Source organism: Pezoporus wallicus, unplaced genomic scaffold, assembly GCF_028554395.1.
Source record: "Pezoporus wallicus isolate ANWC-B61680 ecotype Strahan unplaced genomic scaffold, APGP_CSIRO_Pwel_v1 contig_2012, whole genome shotgun sequence".
Taxonomy (NCBI): Eukaryota; Metazoa; Chordata; class Aves; order Psittaciformes; family Psittacidae; genus Pezoporus; species Pezoporus wallicus.
In genome coordinates this window covers 3,713,245-3,736,337 of record NW_026639840.1, presented here as the reverse complement: position 1 = coordinate 3,736,337, position 23,093 = coordinate 3,713,245, and the positions used below count along the sequence as shown (strand labels likewise).

Sequence of the window (23,093 nt, the reverse complement as noted above, 5' to 3'; positions counted from 1 at the left end):
TATCAGGGGCACTGTAACTGAAACAACAATGCTTGAGAACTGGTTGTACACACATCACACTACAATATTGTACCTAGATAATTTTGAGTCCAAAGAAGGGAAACACCCCTTTAATCAAGGGAGAAAAATGAAATTCAGTGTTCATGTGCTAGTGTGTGGGATCAAAGATCAGGACTGGAAAGAAGAGGAAACTCTGAATCTCAGAGTAACAGGTTTACAATCATCAAGTTGTATGACTGCTTGCCTTCCTCCCTCAGTCCCTGGCACAAAAGCCATTAAGATAGCATAATGTGGAAAGTAACAGCTGCTTCTTTTTTCTAGAAAACCTTCTAAACGAGGTTATGGTGTTTTTTCCCCAAACTGAAAAATAAAATAGGACTATTTTGCCATGAAAGTGGAAAACAGTGCTTCATTCTTTTGTAACCAGAGAGACCTCAGTTTGGACAGCACTGGGAAAAATAGCTATTACCACTGTAAATAAAGACTCCATTGAATTACAGAACTTAAAAGATGGTTTTGAAGGGTTAGCCAAGTTTTTCCCCACACTAAATAAAATTAATAACATTTCCAACCTCGGTGGGAACAGCATGGGTGGGAACCGATAGTCTATCCAAAGCAGAGAATTCTTTGCAGAATTTGATCAGTTGCAGAAGGAAAGAGGGTGGAGACAATCTGCAGTTAAGCCAAGAAAAACAACAGAAGATGTTCAGTTGTTTGGAGAGTAGCAACACAGAAAACCAAAATGATAATTTAGGATTATGCAATATATCAATGCAAATGGGCTGGTAAACCACTGTAATAATTAGTATGGATGAATACAGACAATTTAAAAAGAATCACCAGTTTAAAAAAAGACAAAGAAGGAGTACACACCAAAAAGTTTCACATTTCCTTCTCATTTAGCATACTAATGTAACTTCCATCTCAACATCTATAGAGCAGACTGGAGTTTCAGCCCCCAGTATTTCTATTTGTCAGATAACAGCTGACCCATAGTAGTGAAATGTCGTGTTCCCACTTGTTATCTTTAGGGAGCTGAGAAAAGATTGATAAGGTAGACTGAAATCAGTTTTAAACAGATTTAGCTTCCTCAAGCTATATTTTGTTGCATCTGAGAAAAAGTACAGGCATGGATTCAAAGAACTTATTTGCTGGTACGAGAGTCTAGAGGGAAGTCTGGGTGTGCTTTGTGTGAAGTTACTACATGGGACAAACTGGATCTGCTTGTCAGGTAAATATTTTGCAGAAAGGATATTTCTCAAGACAAATAGTAAATCTTTACGTTAGAAGTCCAAAAGTTATCTCCCCAAAACAATATTCATATGCATACATGGTCTAATTCTAAGATGCTGAACCAATACATTTCAGCAGCTGAGCAAAAAATGGGAACTCCAGCATAACAGCTGCTTTCCTGTTATAAAAATTGCACACTCCCTGCTATTGAGACTAAATAACTGATAAGAAGCAGCAAAACATTTTGTGCTGCTATTCGGGATATTTAGCTCTGTGATATCCTGCTTTCAATTTCATGCAGAGACAGTAAATTAGCATTGCAGATGCATGAAAGTACCCAATAATCTATTAAAATATACCTCACTATTATATTAATTAGCAAAGACTGTATTTAGGTATCTTAGGGTAACATGAGATACGTTATATTATTACCAACTCCAGGCTTTTTGTCCTCCTGGGTCTAAAGCATCGGTTATGTGGTTGTATTCACAGTAGAGGAAAGGTGCACCAGCTGAAGCCCATACAGTAAATCCCTGAAAATATGTAGTAGTTTGTCTGCACAGAGCACAGCAGCTGTGATCAGCGGCTTCACCTTCTGCTATTTCAGAAGACATTAGTACATCACAGCAACACTGCATAATTTCAAAGTACTATTATAATCATTACATTTATTTTCAGTAACAAAGATCACCAAGCATTCAAATGGCAAGTGAGTGTGAGCTGGAACAGTGTTATCTTTCTTCTTCCCTTCTTCTGAAAGACTTACTTTCACATAGATTCTGATTTGCCACAGTCTGTAGGTAACTACAACATGATGGTTTCCAAGGCTTAAAAAGCCTTCAAAGATGTTCGACATGTCGCTGCTTAGATATCCAACAGCAGTGAAGAACAGATGGTGGTTTCTGCTGAACATGAATAAATGCTTCAGTGTACCAGCCCCTATTAGCATTAGCACTTATGTGAACTCCTCTGCTTCCCCACCAGCCTAAGCACGCTCAAGGTCAAGTACGTAACAGTTCGGGTCTGTTACTTTGGACTAGACTCTCATTGATCTAAATCCTCGTTCCTCCCCTCCCACTGCATCTAATTAACACATGGAACTCTCTGTTGCAGTTCACGTTGTGCAGCAGATCAGCTCACCTGGGCTGTACTCAGCCCAGCTCTCAGCTTTGACAAATGCCACTGTGGGAAGAGCAAAACAAAGGAGGCACCTGAACCAAAGATGGGGTGGGAGACAGAGCAGCTCTGGGGTAACCTGGTGGCCGTGCAGACAGAAATAGATCACCTCACTGGTCACCCATGAGGCAGCTCCCTGTCTGCCAGGTGACGTTTACCTGTGTTAACCAGCCTGGTCCTTGCCTTCCTTCCCCTGCCTTTCTGCTGAGCTACTCCTGAACACCTTGCCTCATGTCTGCTCAGTCCTGTGTGCTCTTTCCACCAACTCCAGCAAGGTTGCACAACTAAGTTCCTCCCAGTGGCTGCTTCCTGGTCTTAGTATCTAACAGTATCAGAACACTTTCTGCACCCTGGACTGGTGTAATTATGTTTCTTCTAAATTCAAACCACAGACTCTTGTCCTATCACGTTCTCCTGATTCACTTTCCTAATGACAGTTTAAAGAAAAGACATTACCTTAGAATTATTTATAGCATCCTGACGATTCACATGACTCCTATATCTTCGCTTCTGATGCTTCTTACTCCTTGAACACATGCAATAAGCTCTCTGTTCCCCTTCCACTTTTTTTTTGTTCTCTAATCTTATATTTCCTCTTTTATCAGTGTTAATTAGAACAGACCTTAGACAGTCACCATTGTGAAACAGAAAATTATCCTTTCGTTATTGTGGAGATGGTGAAAAGTAGTATCCAAGAAGGAAAAGCACAGAATGCACTTGAAGAAATAAAAATACGAAATTACATAGATGAATATCTGAATTAAGAAATAACATTTCTGTTATTCTTACAGCGGGTTCCAGCAGTGGGTCTGAATTAAAGAACAGTTGGGACCAATAATTTAAAGCATTTTACTACATCTGAACAGAGTATTTTAACAGAAATCTTAATACACTTAGAGACAACTGGTCTCTTAAACATCCTAAAATCTGGCTTTGGAAACAGCATCCATGCTATCCTGATTTCCTGCAAAAACTTTCTTTCAGGTGATAATTCTTGCTCTTACTTGTTTCATCCTTAACACTAACTAGAATATCCATGCAGATGGAGTAAACTAATAGCAGGTGTAACCATCATCAGCCTCCCCCCCAAACAGATACGGAACTGATCACACTTTAATGATCTTGTTAGAAAAAATGTCAAAATAAGGGTGGAGGACAAGAATCCAACAATCTGAATTAATGCCCTACTTTCAGAGCTTGTGGCACAGGCTAATCTTGTTAATCTATTAATTTGTTCATGCACTCACAATGTTTTTCATGCCTTGGATCAAATTATAATAGAGATCTATCTTTTCATGGGTACTTCTCTTCCCATTCATGATTACACAATTTCCCTCTGGCAACTACCACTAATTCTCCTATCAAATAGTGGCATTCTGAAAGTATTTAAGTTGTCTTTTAATGCAGTTTTGCAGCTGGAATTAAAGAGGTAAGAAGCCAGTACCAAAGAGTAACAGCTAGCTGTGCTGTTGGGGAATCTTGTTGGGCAGGATCCACCATGTGATTAACTACACAGACAGCAGGATGAAAAAAATCGTACACATTCTTGTTCAGTCTCTGCCTAGAATCGTGTATTGGAAGTATGCCTGAAGAAAATTGCAGTTAAAGATATGAGTGATCTGTAATAACAAAGGAACTACTACCATCCTGCTACAGTATTCTATTTCCTCCAACAAATACTTTAAAAGGAGCCTTAACCTGGGATTTTTACTACATTTGCTTACTATATTACATGTACTGTAATTTTCAGAAGGATGGCAGGGGAACAATTAGCTTGGCTTCTCTTTCTGCCAAGTTATTCTTTCCCTTGCATCTGTCCATGACCTTGTGGTAACTAAGAGGAAAGGAGAATAGGCTGACTAGTAATCAAAAATGGGATTTATATCCAGCTGTTTCTCTGATTCACTAGGCCCTTATATGGTAAATATTACCTGTATTCAAAGGCTTCATATTCATGGCTGATATACTGCCTGATGGAGAAAGGTACACAGATGTTAAGTAACAAAGACTTCTGATTTACTGCTGTTTATCATGACTCGTCCTCAGCAAGGTGCTATCCAGCAGATGAATAGCTTCCTATAGCTGCTCCTTCATAGAATGAAAATGCTGGTCCAATTTTGTGTAACTATCTCATTTAATTAGTGTGTTTTGCAATATTGATTTACTAAGGACAGTAGCTGAGTAATTCTAATTTGGGAATAATCAAGTACTTCCTCCATGAGTATTATTTTCTGGAATATTATCTGTCATGGACTCACAGGTCTATTTCACATTTTTATGTGACTCAAATGGGTGGACATAAAGTTTCAACAGCAAGGGGACCCAGCCTTCTGTAATACAAAATATAGTACATATTATCAGATCACCATGTGTGCAATATAAAACTGGGAGTCAAGAGTCTCTTGCTGAGTCACTAATTTAGCTGGGAATATAGTTAATCCAGCTTTGTTAAGACAAAGTTCTAATTTCTCTGCACTGGGCAGGCATATCATGTACCATATTTCCTTGAGTTTTCAAGGCATTGGCCAGGTTTCATAAAATGCATGAAATCTGTCAAACAAAACAAACTAATAATTGGTTAAAAATACAAAACAAACAACATCATGCAACAGTATTCCATGTGACCCACCTTTTCCTTCAGTTTTCTGATTCAGTTTCCTTGCAGATGATTGCTCAGGAAGCTGAAGCCACAGATGCAAAACAGCCTGAAGCCATAGGATGCTTACCTAATGATGGCAAACAGAATGCAGCCTAGTATGTTGGCACCAAGATGACACAATACAGTTAATTCCTGTAGCTGACTCACTACTGGCTTTAGGTGTAGTACAAAATGTATTGTTTTGAAGAAGGCTGGATCGGTTGTCTGCTCCATGACACATAAGTTAGTTAACTTCTCCAGGGAGGGTACAATTAGAGCTGATCTTTATAGTGCCTCATACCATCAACCATGTGATAGATTTTTTAAGTGTCAAAGACTACACCTTTGTGACAATAGCAGGAGAACTTCACACTTTTTTATGTCCCTTGCAAATCAATATAATAAACACTAGTGTCCTGGGTTCAGCAGTAGCAGTCATGTTCAGCTACTGCTGAACCCAGGACAACTAGTACAAGTTGATATGTAACAGACTGGAGAGGGGATTGCACTGGCACAGAACCTGAAGGTATTCACATTGAAGGTTGCAGCACACAAGACCTGTAACACCCAGGCTGTCCCATGAAAAAACTCAGTGGAGCCATCAGGGATGTGGTGCTAAGAATCACTACTACCAAACACTTTAAATAGCAACATCTACTTCATTCTGGTGAAATCACAACTGCAAGAGGCCTTTCATCTGTTCACCAAACAGATGTACCAGTTGCAGAGCAAGCTTCTGCTTCCCTTAGGAGCAGTACACAAGCTGCATACCTGCTCTGTGGAAATCAACCCCTTCAGGTAACAAAATTCTGCTTCCACATCTATCCAACTACCATTTCAACCCAGCAGCCAGAAACTAAGTAAACTGACTGAAAATAATGTACTTCTTCTAAAACGATCATGAAACAAGCCTCATTTTACATAAGGTGTTTAACAGCCTCTAAGCTGCAAAAACTTCTGGTCATGAGCAGCTAGGAGACATTAAGCTTGTGACAACAGCCCAAGGAACCTCCAGTCTTCAATGGACACAAATCTTCTCCCAGAGGCAGGTAGGCAGGACACAAACCTTGCACTGATTTCATCATCCACCAGTGCTAAATCCAGAAGAGAGATTATCCTCTTTCATTTCTTTCTCTTCAGTGTAAGGCGCTTCCCTCTTCCTACAAGGATGGGTTTTCCACTATATTTTTGTTCCCTGAAGTTATCTCCACTTAATCTTACCTTCCCTCTGTCTCACTTATAGTCCCACAGGACTGCAGTACAGTGCACTCTAGTTTTTGCCAAGTGTATGCTTGGCTACACCATCTGTCGGCCCATGCTGAAAAATTTCATGCCCAATAACAGTACGATCTTTTTCACGTGGCAAATTTCCTCTGCTGACACATGCCTTTGTTTATTCTGTTCCTTCATCCTATACACTGTGAGATCACTGTGCACTTATTTATTGCTTTTGCCAAGCATTTGGCTAGTCCAAGAAAGAGATACAGAAAAGCTGTGCAAAAAGACCCCAAACCCACTCACAAAATAGACTTAATCCTTATGCTTGCTCTCCCTTTCAGCAGACTGACTGCTGGCAAACATTCACATCCTTGTTCACTGGTATGCTTTTTTTGGCTGCTGGTATCTTGGGAACATCTCAACAGCTGGATTTTATGCAAACCTACATTCATATGATCTCACTGTATTCTCATATATGGACATTTCCACGATGAATGTGCTAAAGAATGCTTTCTCTGATAGTAATCAGTTACTGACTAACTTCTCATAGACAGATAGGTTTGTATCATGATCTTTCTGTTGCTCTCAAATCTTGCGCTGAAAAAGTCTGCTTTGCAATATAAAGATTTCTGTCACACTCTGGACTTCTTTTTACTTTATGTTCTCAGTTGTCTTCATCTGTAGCTTCATTCTGACTATTTATAAATAACAAAAGTCATCTTAGGAAATTAACTAAGAAAATAAAAATTCTCAGGACAGGTAGTCCTACTGAAAACCAGAATCCTACTTGGCAGAGGTGTTCTTTTCTGGCTGCACTTCCCTGCAGTGGAAAAGACTCCTCTCTCATTACCGAAAACAACCCCTGGAGTACAATACTAAAGAAAACCCTCACTATTTTGTTTAGTTCTCCATGGCTATATTACCAGCACCTCACTATGGTAAAACATAACACAATATGTAAAAATGAAAAGCAAGTGCCTTGGAGGGACTGAACTGTTCCAGGGGCCTGAGAGCAAATCAGGAGGAACCTCGAGGAAATATGTTGTAAAGGGGGTGAGTAACCTCAGGAGAGGTGGCCTGGAATGGAAACTGCTTTTTTTGTTTTTATAATGTGTTGAAAGGAAAACCAATTCAGTGAATGTTCACTCCTTTTTAATAGTATGGCATAGAAGACGGCAGAGAGCATGCAGAAAAGCATCCACAAACAGGCTCCCTTTGCAGTACAGAGATTGCTGAAGAATGGGGTAATTCTGCTTAAGTACAAAGATAAAGCACAAACATATTCAGAAAACAGCAGGCAACTCCTCAGAAATGTTCTTCTTCCATCCCTCAGTCTTCTCTCTCCAAAGCACAGACAACATGCAAATAATTTCTCACATCAAAAATCACAGCTTACCACATCAGTGTCTCATACTCAAACAGAATAAAACAGAGAGTGGACTCAATGTCACCTGTCACAGTTCCTCTCTAGCGACCTGTTTGTAACAAAATTAAAATTTATGTAATTTTTCAGCAGGACTGATCGGATTTATTCCTAAAACAAGAGTTCTTTAAAATTGCAGTATTGCTATGTAGCAATTTAGGCCAAAACAACCAGAATTCCCACAGCCTATTTCATTTTTATTTTATAAAAATGTTGACTTACTAGCACCAGCCCTGAGGGCTCAACACACACCAAAGATATTCTGTGCCCTGTTTAGTTTAGTGCCTCAACAAAGTTTCTAGCTAAATTCCAATCACAGAATCTTTATTACTGATGCTATTTTGTCTTGTAATTAAGCTTAAAATCTAACTTGATTTGGAAGTCACTGAGGATTACTATACCTTGAACTCCGTGATAACACCTCTATAGGCTCACTCTCAGATATCTTCTACAAATAACTTGATTTTCTGACTGCTAAGGAGGTGGTAAAGACTAAGGAAATCTATTCTAGTTTGAAGGTTAACATTTTCAACAGTGAGAACACTGTTTATCCTGGACAATGGCCTTTAGGACACTTAATGGCTTTTCAGCTTTTACTTGCAATAGTCTGGAAAAAGGTAACTCAACGAAAGTGAATATGAGGAACAATACTAGGAAGGAGATATGTTAAGTCTTTGAACACCAGTCTAGTTGGGTCAAGGACTGACACCCAGTCAGCGCCCACGAACACTCAAGACAATTAACATTTAATTAAGATCCTGCTAAAAATCACAGCATTGTCAGAATACCATTAGCAGAACTATTTTTGCACGTGATGTTACCAAGTCAAACCTATTTCAAAAACCTTCCAAACTGAGAAGACTCAGATGGCTCCTCAGCTCCTATGATACCATGCAAACACAAAGCACCACAGATAGTTGCCACTTGCCACAGCACTGCTACACTTTGTACTGCCCAAAAGAGATGTTTCTGTAGTCTTCAAAATGAACAAATAATAGAAAAAGCCCTGTAAGCTCACAAGATCTAAAGATACTGTGTTCTTCAGCATTCCTGCTTTCCTCACCCTAGATGAAATCCTGGACAGAAACATACAGCACCCCTTCCTCCTCCTTTCTCTCTTCCTTTTCTTGCCCAACTTCTGTATTTACAGGACCCAAAGCTCTTCAGCATGTTTCAGTTGTAGTCTGCATAAATAAACAGAAGGGTAGAAAACGTAGCTTTGGGGAGCCTGGATAACTGACAGCTTGCCTGGGTAACTGGACTTTGCATGGAGCTGGAAAGGGTGTGTTTTTAAAAGGAGGGAAGCAGAAGAGAACAGCTCAAGAATCTTGGCTCAGCCTGGGCATATTTCCTCCTAACTCTGGCTAAACCTCAGCACGAACGGCTGGACGGAGGAGTCAATACGAAGCCGGGAGGGAGGCTGCAGAGCTCTCCACCAGGACTACAGCAGAGCTTGGAGAGGCTGAAACCATGCTTTTCCTTTGGGTGCTGGCATTCATTTTAGTCCTGCAGGAGCAAGATCTTTTAGGTAAGTGATTCCAAGCTTGCAAAGCAGAAACTGTAGCTTAGCTGTAGCACGGTCAAAGCTTTTGCATACGGTGGGAGGGGGAGGTAAAGAATTGCTTAGTGTATAGGTTTTATGTGAAGGTGACACAGGTATGTGTTGCAATTCTGTAGGAATAATGTTTTTAACAGGAAAAACTCAATTTTTGTGCTATTAAGCGTGTGTCCTGGAGGCATATTGCTTTGGTTGAGATTTTTCACTTTTCATGGGAGATACTACCACTGTATTTTCAGAAATTTAGGAGCACATTCAGGTGCTGCTGCCAGTACCCGGCATTTCCATAATTACTGTCTGGCAGCCTTCTTAACATACACTCTTGGAAATGAGATCAAAGTTCAAGGTGAACAGAGAAATATTTTCCTTGATTCAAACCCTTCTTTTAAGGTTTGTTGGTAACAGCACCATGTCTTCTATCTTCTGCTTTGGATTACTTATCCCTGAGACTGAGGCGCATAACGCCTTCTTCAAATGCCTTGGGAGTACAAACACAGAACATCTGATAAACTTGCATCTGAATTTTACTTTCATTAACAACAGATTAGTAATGGAATAATTTGTAATCATGCTGTGATGGAATAATTTGTAATCGTGCTGTAGCTGAGAGTGTGGCTGAAAGCTATTCACTCTGGCTAGTTCAAGGGTTTATAGTCCCCATGTAACCACAAACCTGCCTTCCCAGCCTGTTTGCATTACGTGTTTTCTGCTATCTGAGGCCCAGCTTTATTTTCCCTCGGCTCTTGCCTCTTGACAACACACAGTGTTTGTATTTTGCAGCAGGGTAGTAAGTTTCCATTACAATCAAAACACTTCCTGAAAAACTGCCCCCAAGTCCTAGTCACTCTTCCTTGCCTTGACTCCCTCCCATCCGACTGGCTTTGTAATGTTTAGCAGTGATGGACTGAAATATCAATACCCTAGCAAGGACACTCTCACTTGTTTTCACCCCACAACTACTTGCTATCCTTTTGTGAGTTTTGTCAGCATCACAAAAAGAAAAAAATCAAAAATTGTGAATTTAAAGAAGAAGAATAAAAAATGCTAGAAGACCATTTTTTGCTTATTCCCAAAAGCATGGTTTTAAGCCGAAATCATTAGCAAATCAGATAAATCCAGCTAAAAGGAATAGTACCTGAATAGTAACTGCAGGGGAGACTAGTAACCAGTAACATGCCAGGTGGTAGCTATTCAGTCAGGGAATCATTTTTAGTGTCTCAGTGGTGTACAGAAAAGAGGGGAAATTGTGCCTGTCACAGCCAGGGCTGTACCCTGTCTAGCTGACAGGCTTAAAAAAAAGTCATCCCCACTTTCCCTTTGCTACTTATGAGTGGGGGAACCTAACTTTTAATCTCCTTACAGGTCCTCCCTCCCAGCCCCCATGGGTTCCTCTTAAAATGGTTCACAGTTAGCCAAAGCAGAATCTGTGTTTTAATTCAGCCATTAATATGAACAGTCTCATAGTCATAGAGCTCAGACTCCAAACAAAAGGAGGAGAAGCTGGTGTGAGAGTTGTTGCTGAATACATGAACTAGCTGCCAGAGGAAAATAAGTCTTCAAACAAGTTCTTAGACTTAATTATTAGAAAAAAAACTATGAGGATATTCTTTCATTGAACTATCATATTTCTTTCTACTACCATAACTGACTCATATGCAAACTACATAACCACAGAGCTGACTAATAGGTCACAGCCTCACCTCACCAGCTCCCCAGGACTGCATCTCCTATTACTAAACACAGACCAAAACCCATACCCTCATAAAATTGAGAAACTCTTTATCCCATGATACCCATGGTCATCCTCAAATTGATGGTGGCATCAAATACTCATGTATCTCACATCCTCCATTCTCAAACTAGATTTGCAGTCACCCATTTTACGTAACTTACATTCTTTACACATGCTACGACATGGCTCCTTTCTAAAATGGTTCATCTCTTTCACACACAAGCATGTCCTATATGGCTACCGGCTAAAATCCTCGTAACACTTTGCCTTAGTTTCCAAAACAAATATATATTCACACAGAAATAAATACAGTATAAACGGAGACTTTTTCTGCATCCCAAAGCATCAGAGTAACCCTCTGTAAGTCACAGCACAAATTAGCATAACCTACCCGCAAATTGCATAGCTCACATCTCAGTTTAGTTCCCCGTAGTCATTCTCCATTGCAGAAGCAAACAGGAGAGCATATTCCCTGACTGCTGGAAACATAATCCAAGCCAACAGCTCTCTTACAAGAACATTTTACTGTCATCCTCCTTCCTTTGAATGAAAATACACAAAACTTCAGTGCTTCTTACAATCACAAATATGGTAACACATCAGAAGAAGAAAGTGTTTTTTCAAGTTGTAATTTTGCTTTTGGCAGATAGTGATGGTAGGGGCCTCAGATTTTTCTGGGGCTGAAAAAAAGAGTGCCCACTGGCAGCATGAGCTACCTCTGGCCTTGTACACTCCCTCACAGTCTCCAGTGCTGGGTTAGTGAGAGCTGAAGCTCCTTTGTGAAATCAGAATGAGACAGATCATGACAGCAAAAACTTTGTCCAAACAAAGTAGTTTTAAGCAGAAATACATGGCAATTATCTCCTAATCAGGATGAACTTTTATCAAGTCCCATTTCTGATTCTGCATATTTCAGAGGCACAGGTGAGGCGGGGTACAAACAGAACATATCACTACGTTACACTCGCGTGTAGGTTGATAGGACAGACAAGGTAGAGAAGAGAGAACTGGTAGGTTGATATCATCATCCACCTTCTTGAATTCAATACATCCCACAATGCATGAGATTTCCTCTTTGGTCCTTCTCCTTCAGGGAAAAAAAGAACTATAATAAGTTCAATCTTAACTGATCTAGGATCTGAAATGATATTCATAGTAGCGTATTCTACATCTTGATAAACAGGGTATGAACTGAGTTTGCAAGTTTAGAACTTTACTTCCTGATATGGTTATTCAGCTTCTAAAATGAATATTAAAAGCAATTGATTTCAAGGAAGAAACTTATTTCAGGATGCTTTCATTATCATCAAAGGCTCATGAATCTCAGATACTAGAGGAATCCCTTGGATTTTGTTCCATGTTTGAAATCTTTCCAAAACTTTGCATTCAGGTAGCAGTTGAAGTACACTGTGAATGTACACATAACAGATTGATCTCTAAGCAGTCATTAAAAACTTTAAACATACCTTCTTGAAATCATTAAAAAAAACAACAACAAACTACAAACAAAAACAAAACAATCCCCTATCCCCCAAATTCCAGAAGAGCTTTTTTGCTGACAATTCTTTGTCTAATATACAATGCTTACTTTCCATCTCCCACTTTGGATATTCCACATTTGCCCTGTATGGAATTTGTAATATTGTCCTGTCATAAAAGCTACAGCCTAATAAAGGTGTGATCTCTGCTTTGATCTCTGCTTATATGTTTACACATGTAAATATATAAGCAAACTCTTGCTGTTGCCTCCAGTGTAAAACATAGTAAGCTGTGACAGTATATAAACAGCAAATAAATCTTACATATGTATTACAATTACTGCAGTCTTTCTGCAATCACTGAAGGCAAGTATTCCCTTATCTTTAAGCAACTAGAAACTCAAAACTCTAGAAAGAGGTTCAGAAGCGCATAAATTACAGGTAAGCATTGGGCAGTAGTTTATGGGTTACAGCCTGGAAGATGCTCTATGTGCAGTTAAAGATATGCTCTTGAGCATGTAAGAATTTGAAGACAATTGATACATTAAAAAGCATTTCCAATACAACATGTTCTATCCAAATCAATTATCTTTTGTGTCCTAACAATAAAATTTGATACAAGTTAAATTATATATATAATACAGCTTAAAACTGATTTGGGCACACTGGTGATGATGAAGCCAGTAGTGGTACAGAGAGTTAATCCAATATTCCATATCTAAGTATGCTAACATAATTAAGGGCTGACATAGCCAGAAACTAAATTTGATGCCTTTGAGTACAGTCCCCAGAATCAAATGTGACTAACAGTCTTGGCTTAACTTGGTCTTAGATCTGACAATAACTGATAGCATTAGTATCAGCTCAGATTCAAAGCAGTTGAGCCTCTCCTGTATTCAACTGCAAGTTAACTTCACCAACTACTTTTGTAAACTATGTAACTCCTTGAACTAACACTTCAAAGTTATACATAACTGTTTGTCCTGGGTTCAGCAGTAGCAGTCATTTTTCTCCTTCTTGGTAGCTGGTGCAGTGCAGTGTTTTGACTTTCAGCTCGGGAACAGAGCTGATAGCAATGTTTTGGTTTGGCCAAGGACTTTGTGAGCCTCATGCTCTGCCAGGGGGGAGGGGAAGCCAGGAGGAAGCAGAGACAGGACACCTGACCCAAGCTAGCCTAAGGGGTATTCCATACCACAGCACGTCATGCCCAGGATGTAACTGGGAGTTAGCCGGAAGGGCTGGGAGACTGCAGGGTTGGAGGAGGTATCGGTCGGTGCTTGGTCGGGCTGAGGGGGGCAAGTTATCTGTTGGCTGGTGGTGAGATGTTGTATTCTCTTCCCTTGTTATTTCCTTTATCATTATTATCATTGGTGGTAGCAGTAGTGATTTGTGTTATACCTTAGTTACTAAACTGTTCTTATCTCAACCTGTGGGAGTTGCATTCTTTTCGATTCTCCTCTCCGTCCCTCCGAGAGCAGGGGGAGGGCAAGAAAGGGGGGGAAGTGAGCGAACGAATTACCTGACTGGGTTTAAACCATGACACTGTTAAAGTGGAGTCCAATACTTACATTTAGACAGGAATAATTTAAGCAAAGATCAGCAAATCCCCTCAGAGGTCTGTTGCATTCTTCCCAAACTGGTTAATGGGTTCACCATTTGAACTTGATACTCAAGTTCATAACTTTTTTCCTACTGGAACATAAATCCATTACTACTCCATTTTCTCATTAAAAGTTATCTGACCACCTTATGCCATACACTCCAGGAATAAAAGGATACTGCTAAACATAAGGCAGTGCAAATAAGAACACACAGCATAGCACATTTTCTTGAAGAGCTGTACATGTTCTCCTTTATTCCCTTTAGTCTGTCACATGATTTCAGCCTTCCTTATTTGCCATCTGGTTCTTGTTTCAATCTCACTGCCTTTCATTAGGCTTGTGGCCTGCTTAGTTTTACCCCTCCCCTCCCTACTGAGCAAACATGAACTTTCAGTTAAACTTTCAAAACCGCACAGTTCACAGAATGGTGCAAAAGGAATTTTATGGACTTTAAGGACTCAGCCTGACCTTCTCCATAACACAGACCAAAGAACCCAACCCAGTAATTTCTTTTTCAAGCCTGTAACTTCAGTTTGACCAGCAATGCATCTTTAGGAAGGATACTTGCAAAGCCCTTTCAGATGTGTGTGTCTGTGTACTTCAGCTCTGTCAGTCTTAGTAACAGCAGCAAATGACAGTGAAGAAACAGTTACTCAGGTTTATTCTGATGCTTAAAATGAGCAACTACTTGGGTGATCAAAATGAACCATTTAACAGCATCTGGATAGACAGAATCCTGATGATCCTAGATGAGGACTTCTTCAGGGAGTGTGCAGAAGCAACATCTTGTGGCGCTGGGGGAATCTATATACAGGAGGCAGAGGAGCTTCACCAAGAGTTACTCTAAAACTAAGGCCTTTGCTCTTAACCTGTTTGCTAAGATTGTTTCAGTTATTACTTCATTGCTCTTCCTATCCCCTGCTATAAGATCAAGTTCTGTACAGTCAGGCTGACCATGATACATACATCTTTACTCTTCATTATGCTACTTCTTTCAAACATCAAGCATACTCTTTTATTAAACATACCCTTATTAGCAACCAACTCAGAGATTCTCCATTTTCCTGCTCCACCTACTGGTGTCTGACTGTATGACAGCATTGGTTAGTTAGAACTACCCACCCTCATGGGCACTATCAACATAGCATAAGAGACTTAATCAGAGGAAAAAAGGTGCAGGTTGTTTTCTTATCTTGAGCAAGAGAGCTCTCATTCTTGATAGAAAATAACTACCGATATATCAAATAGAATGCACTTCAATAATTGAATGCCTTACTTGCAGGAAACATGAGGTGGGATTTTGCAAATGGGAAATTAACTGAAAGATAATGTTCTTTCTTGAAAGGTAACGTGTCTCTGCCATATTGAAATGTTACAATAAATACCTGCCTGAAGTAATCGTTTGTTTGAAATGAAATATTTAAGACATTGAAATATGCCTCCTACACACTTGCTTAAGCTATCAGAAATTGCAAGTACCCACACATTTTAAATATGTAATTTATACAGTATACAAAGAACAGGTTACTGTTAAAAGCTCTTAGCTTTAGAATTTGCTGTGAAAGTTTTCTGCATCTATGCATATGCTTTGACAACACAGGCAAGTAAAAACTGTAATTTACATTTTTAAAATGCTTCCTCGGCAGCAAGAGAGCAAGTACACTGAAGTATCCTAAAAGGTGTTTTGCTTACATGGCTTCTACTGCAGCCTTCCACTCTTCACTTCCTTTACAAGGTGACTGCTATTATCATGTGAGGTAGAGATGCTGCTGGAGAAGGTCAGTGCCAAAGGCAGACCGTGTCATTTTCTTTCACCAACTGCAATACAGAGAAGGGCAGCACTCGTAAGCAACATGTGATTCTCTTTGAGCATATGGAAATTATTGCTTCAGCTGAATTGTTTGACCATAGTGACCCAGATACATGCCTTATTTACAAGGGACCAGATGTGTACTGTGAGCAGCCCATCCTAGAGATAAAGGCTGTGGTTAAGAGATAAAGCCAGACAACAAAATAACAATCAGGAATTTTAGCAGCCAAAGCGTCAAGCCAGGTCTCAGAAAACAGAAGGAAACTACACTGAACAAGCACTGGCTGCCAGACAGCAGCAGCAACCACCCACGTCTGGTACTCTGCTTTTCCGGCATGGTGGTGAAGGGGCAAGTGCAAGACCACCTCTGCTTTGGTGTGAAAATCACTAACTAAAGACACAGACACACAGGCTGTAGCTGAGAGGGTTTCTGCTTCGTCATCCCCGAGCCACCTCCACACTGTGAGGTCTGGGCATGAGACATTCTTTGGTTTCTGCTAACTCTTTACCACTTGTTAACAACAGCTATCAGGTACTTCCTGAGGCACTTACGCTCAGACTGCTTCTCAAATTCTTTAGGCACTGTGCGAGTCCTGTGGTTCTGAGTAACATCTTATAGTCCTATCAAACTTGGGTGAGACACATCCTCCTCCTCTGGTAAGCCTATTATAGTTTATAACACAGCAGTGCACCGAGTGTCAGAAAGCTGTCTGTCTCCATGTTAGAAGAGACAACCCCATCCCAAGGAACAAACCACCCCAAGGAACCAAGTACTACCAAGTCCTGCATTTCACAACACCACCTTCACACCTAGTTCTCTAGACGTGCATGTGCCCACATGTTAGTGCTTTGCCAACCTCACAGTGAGATGCAACAACCTCACCTTGGCTGTACATACCTATCATGGCACACCCGGCTTTGAAAAAATGACAGTCATCCATCATCTCTAACCTCCCCATCTACATACACCTGCCTAAAGTAGCAGTCAGGCGAATGCAGAGGTTTGTGCTGAATGAAGTCCTCTTTCACATAGAAGGGCTAAGCTAAAGGACTGATTAAAGTGGCAGTTTGGGTTAAGACCGTACATAGTTTCTGCTTCAAAAAGTCACTCTGCAGATTTAAGGTCCTGTACAGGAGAGGTGAAAGGAGCCCCTGCGCAATGCCAACACACAAGCCCACCATGCCATTTAGGCAGTTTGGAAAGGCCAGCATGGGTCAGAGTCTGATTAGGGCACGACAGACTTCTGCTTCTCCTGCAGCACCAGAGCTCTGGCCTTTCTTTATGGATCAGTATAATAGAAGATGCATGACCAGAGAAGCAGCCAACATTAACTTTAGCTAGCCAGCATTAACCCTCTTGCACTCCCATTTCTAGGGAACAGACAAACTAAACATGTAACTTACGCTGGCCTAAAGCTCCTTTAACAACCACATACAACTGATGATGGCCTTCTCCCAAAGTGTCTATCCAACCTTGTGATGCAGGCATCTATAATGAGGTTAATATAGTCAAAAACAGCCTCCTGGGGGATTCGTCAATTTTCTGATTTGCCCTTAGTCCACATAATGATTTATGCTGCCTCTTTTCACAGTTCACTTAGATCTGGGAATATTCCTATCAGTCAACAACCAATCCACAGTTACATCATCACCATGCCTTCTGCTTGCCCTTGTTCTCTCTCCAACACTGTGGATGGCAGTTCAGCATACAGCTGAGTCAGGCCATCAAGGTTGATGCTGAGAGCTAGAGCTGGAAATACTGGAAAGGTGGTTATTTATTAATCTCTGACAGTAAAATGGAACTTGCCTTCCCATTCTTAGGAAAGACAAAGTTTGTAGTCAAAAAGTGGCCACTGCTTTGTAACCTCCATTTCTAACACAGAATTTCAGTATCTCCGTGTTGTTCCAGCCATGATGGAAAAAAAAACATGTAAACAAGAAATAATTTTGCAAAGTAGCATGGTTCACTTGAGCACTAAGTTACAAGGTAAGAACACTCCTGAAACACCGACAGGGAGGAGGCAGGAGGGGGCCAACTGCAAAGCAGTTTTAAGTACCTGCTGTATTTCATCAGTCTGCCTCGAACAGGTAGATGTAAGTCCTTAGGATCCTATCCTAACAGCACCACCTCCTGGTGAAAGTACCAAAAAGCTCCAGGATCAAAATCCAACAAATGAATAATTAAACATTCTCTCTTCAGCTCTGCCAAAACAATTTCTAAATAATGCCTAGTACATCGGATCGTATTTTAATCCTCTCCCCTTCCCCCCCTCTGGCTTCCAATTTCAAGGATACTGGATATTCAAGGATACCATTCCAACTCCGAGTACATCTCTCACCCCATCAAACTGCAATGGCTATAACCCTTACTGCTGTGTTCTCCATCATCGGATACCTGCACTCCAGAAATCTTGGAAGAGACCTGCGACGAAACACAGCAGCAGTTCCAAATCACTGCTCTCACACAACAGTAATGAAGACAGAATTAGTTGATTTTATGTTTCTTTAGTGTTCTTTGTAACACAAGCTCAGGGGTTCCTCTGCCTCTGTTACAACCAAACAACTTAATGAGTTACTGCTGCTTTCCCATTATCATAGGTTCCTCAGGAATCAAACAAGAAGAAGACCTAACTTTATATGGAGCAAGATATGCTATCACTTTAGTGGGTTTTAAAATATGCCATTACAGTTCTGTGTACACATATTAAAAACTAAATGTTACTGACTGATACACAAAAGCTATGAAAGGAAATTGGCTACATTAAAGCACTGACACCAGTAGGTACTAACCTTTCATGGAGTAGAACCTGCAGAATGAAACATTCAAAGAACAAGAGTTTGTGAGTACTGAGAGGTAAATAGGTAATTGACAGAGATAAGTGCCTTCATATGTAGCAGCATATATGGGTGACTCGGTCAGTAAATGGCACGAGCTGTACACATTTTTATTGTTTCCCTTCTCACTGCAAAATCGGACTGTTATGAACAAGTTTCTGAAACTGCAGAATAGACAGCTATTATCCATTTGGAGTGTAAGTGGATGAACTTATTTACTCTTCAAAGCTTTATAGTACCAGCTGCTTCTGAAGAAAGTCTCAAAGAAGCTGATGAGTAAGGCAGATCTTCTCAGCACTTAGATTGTATACTTGTAAGAGACTGAGTTACAGTCTATAAACTTACACTACACAGGTAGGAAAAACCAGATTGTGTGAAACAAACACATACACAAACAAAAAAAAAATACCCCTGCAAGAGAAAACACCTTGTTCCAACCAATCCTGACAATGTGTACAGGCAAGGAAACACTCACAGCACAAGGGTATACGTGTAGTTATTGGGAGATTCAGTTACTACCTGGGACTCTTACATTTGGTTTCATAAACAACGTTGTTTAGCAATCAAAATACCACTTCAGAAGTCAGAAAGGTAAGGACTGTTATTAAGAACCTCCTGCTCATTAAATGTGGCTATTTTTCCAGCTGCTACAGACCCTGTCAGTGTGTTACCTGGAAGTCTGGGAGGAGGAAGCTGGTGTAACGAACATGATGCAATCCACAAACGCTTAGATATTATTGAAGAGGTACGAGCTATTGCACTAGCTCCTTGACCTGACCAGAGCTCTGCCCCATCCTTTTGACCAAAGAAGGAATGCTGCTTCTAGGCACTGTCCCTTCTTGATTTTATTCTATTCCAGGTCTGACTGTTTTTTCAGATGTCAGTTTACAACTCTCCAAAAAGCCGGTTAATGCAAGGCTCCCCCCAGGAAGTGAAATTATGGGTGATTCTTTATACAGAGGGGCTGCAATTTAACTCTTGTGAAACAAAGTTTGAATACTTCATGCCACTAGAGGGCAGCATAAGACAAGAAATATTTATATCTTTATAGCTATAAATATTATAAATATATAAATATTATAAATATATAAATATTTATAAATATAAATACATATATTTATATATAAGATCTTGTCATAAGACAAGAAATTTTTATATAACAATATAAATAAAATTAGCTGTTAACTTTAGATTTGCACTTTTGCTAAGAAATGTGGTTCATCTCCTTCCACTTGACCTTTTGACTATCTCCTTCCCCCATGTCTCCCTTGTTTTCATTAGAAAGTAATAAAAACAGTGGAGCATCTAGAATCAGAAGTCAAATCGCTCCTCAACATCATCAATGAGACAACATCAAACATCCCCATTGCTCCAGGAACCCCACTTATAGACATTTTGGATGGTAAGTATCTAGTGGGATTTAAACGAAGTTGAAAACAGTGTTGTATATGTTACAGCCAAATACATCATCTTTTATTCTTCCAAGACGTGAAGTAATTCCCTCATTGAACTCAGCGCAGCTAAGGCCCCAGCTGAAATACTGGGTCTAGTTTTGAACACCAGGTTTCAACAACTGCTAAAGGTAGGGGGGAAAGGGGAAGGTGAAAAAAAAAATCCCGCCAAACAAAACACCCAGCCAAGGAGCTGGATACATAAGCTACACAGAAAGGTTGTTAAATTGGGAATGTTTAGATTAAAAAGTACTGAAGTAACCCACCAGAACAAGTAAGGCTGCCACAAAGATGAATGGTGTGTTTTCTTCCCCAATGCAAAAGGGAGTAAAACAAGAAATAATGCAGCAAGAAAGATTCAAGCAAAACACACTGCAAAGCTTTCTTACAAAGAAAGTGAACCACTGATATGACTACAGTAAATCCGGTTCCTCTCTGAAAGGTTATGGGAGATCTGGTCAGCTGGGACATGGAAAAGGTTGAGGTACTCAACAACTTTTTTGCCTCCATCTTTACCAGCAAGAGCTCCAGCCAGATTGCCCAAGTCACAGAAAGCAAAGGCAGGGACTGCGAGAAGAGCTGCCCACTGTAGGAGATGATCAGGTATGAGAACATCTAAGGAACCTGAAGGTGCACGAGTCCATGGGACCTGAAGAGATACATCCACTGGTCCTGAGAGAACTGGCAGATGAAGTGGCTAAGACACCATCCATCATATGTGAGAAGTCATGGCAGTCTGGAGAAGTTCCTGCTCTCTGGAAAAAGGGAAATATAACCCCCATTTTTAAACAGCGACAAAAGGAAGACCCAGGGAACTACAGATGTCAATTTTACCTCAGTGCCTGGCAAGATCACAGAGCAGATCCTCCTGGATACTATGCTAATGCATATGGACAGTAAGGTGATTGGTGACAGCCAACATGGCTTCACTAAGAGCAAATCGTGCTGACAGATTTGGTGGCCTTCTACAACAGGATGACAGCATACCAACCCAGCAATTCTTCCCTGTGAGGGTGGTGAGGCACTGAAACAGTTTGCTGGGAGAAACTGTGGCTGCCCCATCACTGGAAGTCCTCAAGGCCAGTTTGGATGGGGCTTTGAGCAACCTGGTCTAGTGGAAGGTGTCCCTGCGCATGGCAGAGGGTTGTAACGAGATGATCTTTAAGGTCACTTCCAACCTAAACCATTCTGTGATTCTGTGACTGTGGTTTTCCCAGCAACGGAAATGTCAAACAAGCATCATACCTTAGAACAGCAGGACAGACTAAGCAATCTCAAAATCTCTTTCCATTTTAAGATGATTCTTTAAAGTGATTCTCTAGTTTCATGTATGGCAAATGAAATAAGAGAAGGCAACAAAACACAAAAGAAGATATTGGAAGTACTACTGTTTTGATAGCTTAAAGCCACATAAAACATGTTCCTGGATAAATATTTTTTGATTAAATTAAATTAAACCACAACAGAAATAATTTTGTTAAGGCCACCTATTCTACACAGCTTCTTACACTGCTCTGACCATTTCATTCTCAGCCCAATTATCAATAGCTCATTTTACACCATGAGAGACACTCCTGGTGGAAAAACAACCTCTTGTGGAAAAGTATAAGCAGCTACCCACAGCCATGTTTATGAAGCCAGTTTCATCAGTGCTGGGTTTTTCATTTGTTTAAGACAGCTGTACATGGGTACATACACATATGCATACTCACATTAGTGAACTTACATGATATAAGGCTGGCACAAAGTAGACAGCAGGAGAGTTTATGTTTTATTTTTACTTCTTTCAGTTGGCTGTATGGATCTGGTCACTATGACTGAAATGTCCTCACTAATTTTGTTATTCATTAAGATTTCTAGTCTTCTGTGAAGGGCAGTTAATAGGTAATAATTAAGTTACACCACTGCAATGGTAATTTACTTAAAAATATTCCAGTAAAATGTTAAATTTAAAATGAAATTCCTAAAATTAACCAAGGCATATTTATAGCACATCAATGGCTTAAGAATTGCAAATAGGACCTTCCTTCTGTGATAATGGTAAATCAAAGTGACAATTCCTCACTTCAAAGTAGCCAATTCATGTTTTAAACAATGTTTACCCACAAAGATTGATCCTGATTTTGTAACAAAAAATAATTAACATCAACTCTTCTCCGTACAGATACCAGCTGAGCACTGCAAAGACGAAACGGCTGAATGTAACAGTGTATTTGTCATGAAGAGTTGCACTTTGATAAACTTGAGCATGGATGAACCATCCCCAACTGTAGTTTGCCTTCTGTGAGTCTGTGCTTTATAATAAACAAGTACTTGCTTTTAGACACTATTTCAAAGCTTTATATTTTAAATCTTTCAGCAGCCCACTTTATCAAAACTGCATTTCAAATACAGCATTCTCAGTAAGAAAATGAGATCAGGTGGGGTCTGGGACTAAAGCACAGCTAACTTCCCAATGAAGATACTCTTTCAGCTGCAATTTCTTCTCAAGATATGCTTAGACTGTCTGACAAAAATGAGTGTATGGAGTTGTCTGGCTTTGGACATAAGTCACGTTGCTGCCATTGACCAAAACAGGAGTCCTATCTGCATGCCCTAGTCAGAATTGGGTCTAGTCAGAAGGTGTCATGTGGACACACAGCCACCTTATTATGTAATCTTTACACATTTTTGCTCTAGTGACAATGCCACTCAGAATTAATTCCAACATTTGTGCCCATGACACCCTCATGTACATTTTCACTGACATAGCTCCAAATCTCTTCCCCCTCCTTGTACTTTGTTTTCTTTACATGTTTCTATTTCGGGAACAAGAAGTTGAAGAGATGTCATCCATGCTAGCAGAAACTAAAAAATCAGAGTTACAAGAGTCAGAGAAATTACAACACGCAAAATGAAAATACTGAGCAATAAACTACCAGTTACCTATATCACATACAG

General features: G+C 40.1%; 1 protein-coding gene across 1 annotated transcript; it reads left to right on the top strand.

The window, feature by feature from the left end:
• The first annotated feature begins 9,009 nt into the window (after nt 1–9,009).
• Nucleotides 9,010–22,475, top strand: PLAC9 (placenta associated 9). Its single transcript, XM_057416347.1, has 4 exons — nt 9,010–9,216; nt 19,347–19,447; nt 19,984–20,104; nt 22,318–22,475. The coding sequence occupies exons 1-4, from the start codon at nt 9,159–9,161 to the stop codon at nt 22,326–22,328; spliced, it is 291 nt and encodes a 96-aa protein (XP_057272330.1). The 5' UTR covers nt 9,010–9,158; the 3' UTR covers nt 22,329–22,475.
• The last annotated feature ends 618 nt before the right edge of the window (nt 22,476–23,093 follow it).